The sequence below is a fragment of the Anser anser genome (assembly GCF_964211835.1).
Source record: "Anser anser genome assembly, chromosome: 3".
Taxonomy (NCBI): Eukaryota; Metazoa; Chordata; class Aves; order Anseriformes; family Anatidae; genus Anser; species Anser anser.
The window spans coordinates 65,740,640-65,750,778 of NC_139722.1; the positions used below are offsets into that span (position 1 = coordinate 65,740,640).

General features: G+C 49.0%; 1 protein-coding gene across 2 annotated transcripts; it reads right to left on the reverse strand.

Moving 5' to 3' along the window:
- Positions 1-1,214: 1,214 nt before the first annotated feature.
- On the reverse strand, positions 1,215-9,736 carry TAGAP (T cell activation RhoGTPase activating protein). 2 transcript variants are annotated; one of them, XM_083830230.1, is made up of 10 exons: positions 9,587-9,736; positions 9,049-9,133; positions 8,887-8,940; positions 8,292-8,358; positions 6,641-6,810; positions 5,675-5,836; positions 5,103-5,212; positions 4,237-4,432; positions 3,651-3,768; positions 1,215-3,444 (listed from the first exon to the last, which is right to left on the reverse strand). In XM_083830230.1, exons 2-10 carry the CDS (start codon positions 9,073-9,075, stop codon positions 2,264-2,266), a joined length of 2,085 nt encoding a protein of 694 aa, XP_083686356.1. In that variant the 5' UTR covers positions 9,076-9,133; positions 9,587-9,736; the 3' UTR covers positions 1,215-2,263. The 2 variants fall into 2 exon arrangements, with proteins under 2 accessions (XP_083686356.1, XP_083686355.1); XM_083830229.1 differs by having other exon boundaries at positions 6,641-6,813.
- Positions 9,737-10,139: the final 403 nt, after the last annotated feature.

The following is a 10,139-nucleotide window of genomic DNA, read 5'->3' on the forward strand; positions in this document are numbered from 1 at the left end:
TCGAGTATTTAGAGCCCAGGTAAGCTTTCTGAGTATGATTGTCATGTCTGTCTTAGGACACCTCCTTGGACCTAAAGGGATATGTTCCTCTTCTCTGGTGAAGTGTCTGTGCTTATTCTGGGTTTTCTGGTGTGGTTATAGGGCCAGAAAGGAGTTCCTCTTTCTGGGATCCTTAATTTTCTCAGGAATCCTTTCTTCTTCACAGTCAAAAAGAATGTGTCAGCTACTGAAGAAGTAACTGTGTTGTTGTTTAAGTATATTTTGAAATTTGTGTTTTCTGTTCAGTGCCTTCTGAGTCTTTCCACTGGATGTGGATTGTTTTCTCACGCCCATTCTGCCACAACAGCAAAACGTGTGTGTATTTTACAAAACAAAGCTGGCATTCCCGTTTGACACAGGACAAGAGGCAACTGGCACAAATTAAAACACAAGAAATTCCATCTGAACACAAGGAAACATTCTTTTGCTTTGAGAGTGGTCAAACACAGGAACAGGTTGCCCAGAGAAGTTGTGGAGTCTCCATCCTCTGAGATCTTTAAAAGCCATCTGGACAGAGCCCTGGGCAAGCAGCTCTAGGTGGCCCTGCTTGAGAAGGGTTGTTGGACCAGACGGCCTCCAGAGGTGCCTTCCAACCTCAGCCATGCTGTGATTTTGTGAGTCAAGAGCTGTGGATTCCAGAAAATGACAAATGCCTCTTGCAACTTACAGCAGAGCCCTGTCTTTTGGCTTCCTTGGGAGCAGAGTGCCACTGCTTACAAGGGCTGAGTGACATGGCATATTCTCTAGCTGCAGCCTACCCATATGGCCCTTCTTGCATCATTTTTCCTGTCACACCAGGGACTCCCTTCCCCTTTTCTCTCTGTCTTGTGAACAGATACACACAGCAAATACCCTCTTTGAGATGCTTGTGCACTGTTTTCCAACCAGCCACTTTCAGAGCAGCATCACCTCTTTGTGACTCCCTCTCCTTCTTACTGACAGCTGCTGCTATGTGGCCGTGTAACTTGTTTTCCTGACAGAAGTTGTTGTTCCCAAAATCTAGGCTGCAGTCTCTTACAACATCACTAACAGAGATACTGCCGGTCAGTTTCTTTCCTTCCCACTTAGATATGTCATGTCATTCACACACAACTGCAGTGCCATGAAATAGCATAAAAGTAGGTACAATACCTGCAGTGCCTGAGCGTTTTAAAGGGAGACAATGGACAGCGTGGTGGTCATGCAGAAAAGTGTTTTATTGTAGTGAAGTTACACAGGAGAAAAACAAAAGTCTGCCTGCTCCTGGTTCAAGGCTTTACTGAGCCATAAAGGTAAGTGCTAACCAAAACAAGTTCCTACATGTAAAAACACATTGCACTTCTAGTCATTTTTACAAGGTTATAAGGACAACACCTGGAGATGTTCTTTTTCTTTCTTTTTTTTTTTTTCATTTTACAAATAAACTGCAATTTTGATTAGTTAAAGCTGGAATCTAGAATATTTCCTTACAAGATTTCTTTCTTCTTCTTCTTCTTTTTTCTTATAAAAGCAAAACTGGAGATGTTCTTTCTTTCTGATTAGCCGTCCAGTTTCTTTCAAATAAAGGCACCTCAGACCACACGAGGCTTACTTGATACATGCCCGTAATGACCTTGTAGGGCTTCGGTGGCTCTAAACCCAGGCTCAGTACACAATACTAATGCTGGTTAGTGGTCGGATTGTTCTCATGACCAGCAAGCAGGAGGAAGGAATGGCAGCAGGTACATAGGGCTTCAGGGAAGAGTGTAGAAATGGCCTTGATGACAGAAGAGCTCTTCCCCTGCTGGGGTAACTGCCAACCCACTTCTTAATGCAGAAAATCAGCAAAGCATTGCATCAGCCTGACATACACACATGGCATAGAGCCTGTGACCATACAGAGAAGAAAAGGAAGGTGGGGCAGGTTTTGGACCTGCCTACCTTTTAATTGTCCTTTTATGGATACAAATACAACACTGTTTATCAACTATAGACTAGTTTTCAAACACAAAAGGTTATGTACAGCATATTTACTCATATTTTTACATAATAATACACACAGGTCTCCCCCCACCCCACCTCTTACGGTGGATGAATGTGACATGTCAAACTGACAAACAGTTCAGAAGAGCCTCCAAGAAAAAAAAAGTTCATATGGAGCTAGCTTATTCTTGGTCCCTTGAAAGTAAAATCTTACAAAGGGTGAGCAAGATATCTGTTTTTACAATATTTACTCTGCACAGTGCAAAGAGGGGGGATAAGCTCTTTAAACATAGGATTCCTTAGCATATTGGATCTGGTCTACCTCAAAAATTGGCTGGCTGCACCTCCGAGCCACGTACTCGTGTTTGTTCTTTTGATAGGATTCAGACATGGCTCTCAATCGGTACACTCCAGGGGTCACAGGTAAACTCACACGGGAGTTTATTCCAACAGTAACACTGAGAGTTTCAGTTTCTCCATCAGAGTCCTTCACTGCAGGAACTCTGTCACTGGGTAGATCCCCTGGAGCTGCACAGGCTGTGCCCTGTGCACAGCTGCTGCATGGATCGGGCAGCAAAGCGTCCTGGTTTGAAACCTTTAATCTCATAGTCTGAACTGTGAGATTACAGGAGGGAACATGAGTGGCCAGGCAGTTTCTAGTAGCTTCTTCGTAAGAGGGTGGTCTTCCAGGATTCCTCTGGTCTACCTCTCTGAAGACTTCATCAGCTGACCTGAAACGTGGCCTTTGCTGACATGGCACAGGCAATGGTTTGTCATCCTCAGGGCTGTTTTCCTGGACAATTCTGCAAGAGAATTGATCTTTCCTTGTGAAACTGTCTCTCTGGAAAGCCATATTTTTTCCAGGCCCCCAACTCAGGGGTTTTGTTAGTGTTTTCCTGTGGTTTGCAAAAGAGAATGACATGGAGTGCTTTTTGATCTCTCGCCGAGGTGTGCTGCAGTCTTCATTGGGCTTGGTGCAAAAGGACTGAGGCCTATTTAAAAAGGTTTTTTTGGGACTAGAAGGTGAAACTACTGGGGAACTGGTGAAGACTGAGCCATCAGAGCTCTCCAGGGAGCAACTGGAGGATGTTTTGGGTAGAGATTCTGTTGATAACTGTGAAGGTAGGATTGCAAGCTGTTTTTCCAGAGCCTCATTCTCCAACCCTTGCTGTTTCTGCTGAACTGGAAAATTGTCCTCACTTTTGTTTAGCTTCTGTTTCCTCATCCTGCTTTCAAAGCGGTTCTGAAAGGACAGGTCTGGCTCTGAGTACCTCCTGTCCATTGTGCTGATGTCATTTTTACAGCTAGTCAGTGAACTGGCAGACATGCATGTTGGGTATCTTCTGCTCACACCAGTGCTTCTCCCTTTGGGATGTTCCACCTCACAGGTACAGGAGCTGCATTCAGCTTCAGGATCTGGGCTGTCATAGGCGGAATCATTCTGATGAGCAGCACATAGGTGTTCTGTGGGGACAAAGCACCTGTTAGTTTTTACTGGTCATTGGACAATAAAAGGGAACTATCTGGAAAATATTCCTGTGGAAGTGCAGACCAACAGTGTCTTTAACCCTCTGCAACTCTCTGTGTTTCCACAGATGTATTCGCACATAAAATTAAAGAATTTGGAGCAGCAGCACCAGTCTGTCATAACCCTCAGTCTGTTCTCTCACCTGTGGAGCTGTCTGTGTGCTCCGTTGACTCCTCAGTCAAGGCACTCGTGGGCCAGACAATGTCTTCCCCAAATATTTCTGAGCAGTTGTCTATGAGGAACTCCACCAACACCGTCACCTGCACACAGAAAACCATATTTCAGTCAAAGGGGCTGAAAACATACTGCACAGTTTTTCCTGTTCCTGCCTAATGTAAGATGAAAGGCAGCACAGAGAAGGATGCTGACCTGCCAAAATCCTTGCCTAGTCAGAGACCGAGTCCACACTACAGCACGAGGCCTGATGCTGCACCCAGCGTGGCCTGCCCCGATACAAGCCGAACTCCATCAGCCAGAGGGCGTGCGGGTGGTGATGCCCCCAGGGTGCCCCTTGCTCTCTGGGTGTGAGGTGCCCAGGAGCTGTGGTGCAGCGCAGGGACTGCAGGGCAACCTCTGCTTGTGCTCAGAGGAGAGGAAGCCTGGCCTGTCACACCACAGGCACCCGGCACGCGGGGCACCCCCGCCTCTCAGCGGTGCGGTTTTGTTTTGTGTGGCTTTTGCACTGGCAGTGGGATCCCTGTGCACGGCTCAGATCTGTCCCAACATACCTTGTCGTTCATCTCCTTCTGCACCTCCAGTGGCAGCGTGCTGTCCGTCCCCGGGCCCAGCATGTTTGGGCCAACGCAGATGGCGAGGTTGTTGGAGTCCATCCTGCTGCTGGCGGCGTTTTGGCTGATGCGGTGCAGCACGGAGAGCAAATGCTTGAGCAAGACGAGGTTTGGTCTGGGCAGTTTGTCAGCCACCCTAAGCGAGCACAAACACAATGCGACGTTAATCGGTGGTGCGGGGGCCGCTACTTCTTTATTTGAGCAAGTCTCAATTAAACTCAGGCAGACGACGCTTCCTCCAGAAAGAGGAACGCGTGCGCTTCTTTCACTGCTGAGCAGAAGCACCATTGAGAAATCCCCAACGGCAGCTGCATGCGGTTAATTACAAGGCCTCGCACTGCAAGATCCCGACTGAAGGGCAGCGTCACGGCGTCCGTGCCGCTGAGCAGCTGAGGTGGCGTCAGGAGGTGTCACCAGAGGCTTCCCGACGGCACGTGAAAGGCCTGCGGCTGTGCCACGGCTCTCACAGCCCTCTGGCCAGCCTCCACCTCAGCTCTGTCTGAGGGGCACAACACAGAGGTGGCCCCACGTGCCCGACCTCACAGCCAGCAGGCCTGCCGGCTCTCCTCAGCGCCCGTCCCCCTACATGGTGACCACGTTCACTGCCATCTGTCCCTCCTGCCGGGCTGCTCGATAACTATGGAGAGCCCAAACGCCTTCAGGAGGTGCTGCTGTGAGAGTGCCTCCCTGTGCCACTTGGCCTCTGAGCCAGCCTCACAGGGCAGCTGAGCAGCACCACAGGATTTCAAATGAAGCTCAATTTCCAGAGGAGGCTGGTTGAAAAACATGCTGGTTACAACACTTACTCTCTCAATTCTTCAATTTTTTCCTGCTTGCTTGGCTTCTCCAGCGCTAGCATCCACTTCTCATACAGGTCGGCTGACAGGAGCTTGGAGGGAATATTTCGGAGGAAGTCCTGCAAGGCCCAGAGATACAGATGAGGCTTTGGACATTTTCCCCTGTGCACATAGACAGCATCACCGCAACTTGGGCTCACTAGGAGCAGGAGCTGGATGCTCCCTAAGGTGACCGTCAGCACTGGGGAGCAGCGGGCTTCATGAGTACATGCTGAGTACGCTTGCATCAATACACTAAGAGGTCCTGGCTCTTTTCTGCTTTTTGTTCACCCCTAAATCTCACTATTCCTTGCTGAGGAGGAGAATGAAATGAGTTTCCTGTGGGCATACAGGAAATCAGTGGCAGAAGAAGTGGAGCTGAAAAGCCAGCAGAAAAGGGAAATGCCAAACTTTCCCATGTCTGAAACTTTTCATTTGGTTTCACTCTGTTTTTTACCCTGGAGCCACACCTAAACCAAATTGCAACATGTGCCTGTGCAGATTAGCTATGTCACCCACAGCAGAAAGTCAGAGCAACTCACCTTCAAGACCACTGCCAGCAGATGCACAGTTTTGCTTTTCAAATCAACGTTCTCGCCTTTGTTTAGGTCCTCCTTCAACTCCTTTCGTGCTTTCTCATTGGCAGCTTTTCTGAATATCCCTTCAGTGGAAGGTCCTTTCATATACAATATAGCGAGGAGATCCTGCAGGAAAGAAACAGGCAGGGATGGAAGAACTGTTACTGTGAGTGAAGAAAGGTCCTTTAGCAGGTGAACACTCCTTTAGAAGCAGAAGAAAAATTTTGGTTGGAGGTACACTCTGCTTTACACAAGTCAACATCTAGTTCTGTCTCCAAGCAGATTATACTGGTAATAAGCTGGTTTTTTTTTTTTTTCCCAATCCATACTTTTTTTTGTACCAGTGAACTCCACTAACTTCAGTGGAGTCATCCCTGTTTCCTTCCAGAAGAAAACAAGAGGTGGCTCAAGCCTGGGCTCAAATTCCCTCCCTCCCAAGCCAGGCTGCATGCCTAGCAAATATTGCTTAGAAGCCTGGAAAATTGGAAAAACCATCTCAGTGGGAGAACTGTCACAAGATCATTTTTTAACTAGAGGATAGTTTGTAGTTATTTATCGGTGGCAGTCCATAGCTGAACAAGTTTTTGGGAAAATACAGAAATCTCTGGATTTTTATGATGCTGAGACATTCATTTACATGACTTCTGTAAAATCACAGATGTTTATACTAAGCAGCAGATCTACTTCACCTATTCCTGGTCCTGGGTTGTCTCCACTCAACGTTACTTCCAGTGAAAGTTGCATGGGGTGGACAAAGCCCACAAACCTAACTCTTTCTACATCTGGGATGGGCCCCGAGCTTCTCAGAAGTGTGTATGGAGGGGAAACACCAAAATCACTCATCTCCTGAGCACTGCAGCACAAGTGCTGGGGATCCCACCTCCCGCTGGAAGCCAGAAGTATGATAAATGTACCACCAGGATCGCCTACCTGGACAGGCTGGGGCAGCGTGTCATCTTCCCCACAAATAATTGCCAGAGGCTGGCCAAACAGAGCGATCTTGAGGCCAGACTCCAGCTGCCCCGGGGAATCCCCACTGGTAGAGGTTCGTCTCAGAGCGAACGGCCACGATATCACCTTCTTTCTTTTCTTCATTCCATCTGCTGCAAGCAAAAGGAAAACAAACAAACAAAAAACATTTTTTTTTTAAAAAAAACAGAACTATGCAATTATGCTGCCTTTCATCTGTGTGCAGCGCTGTGTGATGCAGCGTGAAGAGCAGAGATGTATGTCAAAACAACACCTCAAATTAAACCGAAAGACAACCAAGTTGTTGCTAAGGAAACCACTGCCTAAACTGTGGGGCTGTCACCATCCCTCTAAGGACACCACCTTTCCTGTTGGTTTTTTGTTGTTTTTGGTGTTGGTTTTTTTGGCGCTCTAGTCACTATTTCCTCTTAGAGAACGGGGACATAAAAGGCACAGCAATAACAGCAAATATTTGATGTTTATAGAGATTTTTGATACTGCAGAGGTTTCTGTGATAACTATCTTAGGTAGATATGTTACTTGGGCAGCTTGTAATGGCAACAATTCTCACTATGCAGACATGACCGTGGCCAGTATAAGGGCATGGGTGGAACTAGGGACTTGTGCTTTACAGCCTCTTCCACAGTCTGCAATGGCAACACATGGCTCCTGCTCTGCCAGCTCCAGAGTAGCAGTGCTGCGATGACAGTGGCCCTGCTGGAGCTTGCCCCCTGCCAGCCAGCCACTGGATGGTGATACTTGCTCCAGAGGATGGGAGCATCACCGTTGGGCCTCATTGGCTTCAGGGTCACAAATCTCATAGCATGGGTTTTGCATCTGCACCTTAAAGAGGAGGGCATGCTAGGAATTTGGAGGTGACAGTTGCATTGGTAAGAGCTGTGCTTTTTTCCTATCAGTAGAGTCTTTCTGCTAGAAAGTTTTCTAAAAGCATTGTCCTCTGCAAATTTACTCTAAAGAACTTGCCTTCTACTCCAAAATGAAATTATACAAGTTCTCAGGATTTGTATTTGTGGCTTAGCACAAGTCCTCGATAGTCAAGGGTTAAAGGCTGTGAGAAAGTAACCCAATGTTAGAGTCATATAAAACCCTTGCTTCTGACACTCCTGAGAAATGGTGTGGCATGCAAGCTTGTTCCAGACCCGCCCTGCTAATGGTCTCCTCCAGATTGTTTTGCAGGTGCTGAGGTTTTGCAGGGTGAGAGAAAACAAGCGCAGGCGGTCGCTGCTGCCAGGAGGGTTTATTTGCCCTGGAGCGTAACCGCTGGTAGCGGCGCTCACCGGCAGGCCCACACCCCAGCGGCGATGCTCGTGGCAGAAAGCAGCACGTTTCCTTTCTGATGCTGCCGAACACAATTAGACTTGGCTCCGAGGAGCACAGAATAGGGATACGCTGGCACCCAGCACTGCCATCTGCCATGGAGCATAAGGGAGAGAGGTCGCCCACACGCGGCGGCACGCTGGGGCTGAGCCGCCCCTGGACAGCGCTGAGGGCTTGAGCTGTGCCGGGGGAGGTGGAGCGGGAGAGTTCTGCAGAAGCACCAGCTTGCAAGCATTTTGTATAAGAAAGCAGTTCCTCTGTTTTTAAAACTCACCAGCCAAGTGGCAAAGTCCATCCTCGGTGTCTGCTGGTCCCAACAGGGGGCATTTCTTGGCATCAGCCTGCAAGAAGCACGCCGGGGTTACACGAGGGCCGTGAGCGAGCTGCTGCAGCCGCACAGAAAAACATGAGAGGCTCCAGGGAGCGACCAGAGCAAGCCAGACACCTGCTGAACGACCCCTGGGCCCAGCTGTGACACTGCCTCACTGCCCAACCGTGGTGGTGGTGGCAAGGGCTGATGCTGCAGCCAGCCCCTCCGGACCTGCCCAGCCACTCACATCCCCAGTGCTCTTTCAGGCTGCTGTTTGACCCAGAGAAGCTGGAAACAAGCTGGACAGCCCACCCTTCTCCATCCTCCCCCTGCTGCTGGACATCTCCTCCCCAGCTCCTCCAGTGAGGAGGGGGCTGCTGCCTCGGTGGCTTCAGAGCCTGCCGGGATCCTGCCCAAAACTGCCTGGGAGCCCAGAGCTCTTCTGCACACATCCACCTTCAAAGAGCTCTGCCTGCTCTCCTCCCTGCCCCGTGCCCACCGCGCTCCCCCAGGGGCCACCCCTTTGGAGGAGACCTGGGGGACTGGAGAGGCTGCTTACCTCTGACGGGCACTCGATCAAACTCTCCATGTTGCCAGCATTTAGTGTCTTTGACTAGGCAAGAAAACAAAGACCGTGCGTGAGTAATTTAATGCTACAGCTTAGAATCAGGGCTTTTCAAAGTCACTCTGTTGACAGAGCTGAAAAAATAAAGACACTCACAGTATTACAGCTGCTTAACACTTTCATTAGGAGTTTAATCAGGGGCGCTCTGGACGCTCTGGTTTCCTTAGGTCCTTTTGTTTGCCTGTTTATTGAAAAAGGAAGGGACAAAGAGCTTTGTAAAACTGCACCCTTCTTTCCTTTCTTCCCTGCAAGCCAGGCTGGCAATTCAGTATGATCCCGAACTAGCAAGACATCCCACCCAAGTCAGTCATAAAGCAGCACTCGCTGAAAGCCCTTCTTTGTAAGGCATCCAGTCCTGAGCTCTGCGCACCTCTTTATTAAATCCAAAAAAAAAAAGTGACTTTCCATTTTTAATCCATGCAAAAAACCGATCAGGCAGTGACAGCTGTGTGAGGTTGTTGTTAATGTGCAAGCACAAGGCTGAGCAAGCCAGGCAGCTCTGCCTACGAGCCGCACTTCGTGGTGGGTGCCTCTGCCCCACCCATATTTTTGTGTGTGTCTCTGTACAGCTGCGTCTGGAGCACCCCACCAGCTTCACCCCGACACCACGCGTTTATCCCCGGGCTTTACTTACCCAAGGAGCGAGTCCCGCCAGAGCTCCTTCACCTCCCGCGAACTGCCGAGGAAAGGAGAGACAGCATCGCTCCCCGCTGCTACTAATCCCTTGGACAGACGGAGGCGACTAAACAGTTCTACCCCACGCGTGCTGCCTTATATAGCGCGCCACAGCAGGTGGAAATTCACAGGCAGGAAGCAGCATCATGGGGCAGGACTGAGATTCTGTGAAATTTCTGCCTTCCTCTTTCCTTTTAGAGGAGCTACTCTCTCTTTTTTTTTTTTTTTTTCCCTTAAAGAAGATGAAGAAAAAAAAAAAAAAGAGAAGCTTGTAGCTGTTATGCATGGAAAAGATGAGACACTTGCCAGGTAAAGGTTCCATCTTGCATCACAATCGCGAGGTGGGATGTGCAGAGGGGGCTGCAGTGTGGGCAGCTGCTCACTGCTAAAGGGCAGCAGGTGCCGTCTGCTCTTTGACTACCCGGAGACCTGAGATTTTGTAGCATAAAGATGCCCCGCCAAATCAACTTATGCTTAGACTATTTAAAAAGAAAGGGGGTGGAATAGCCAAG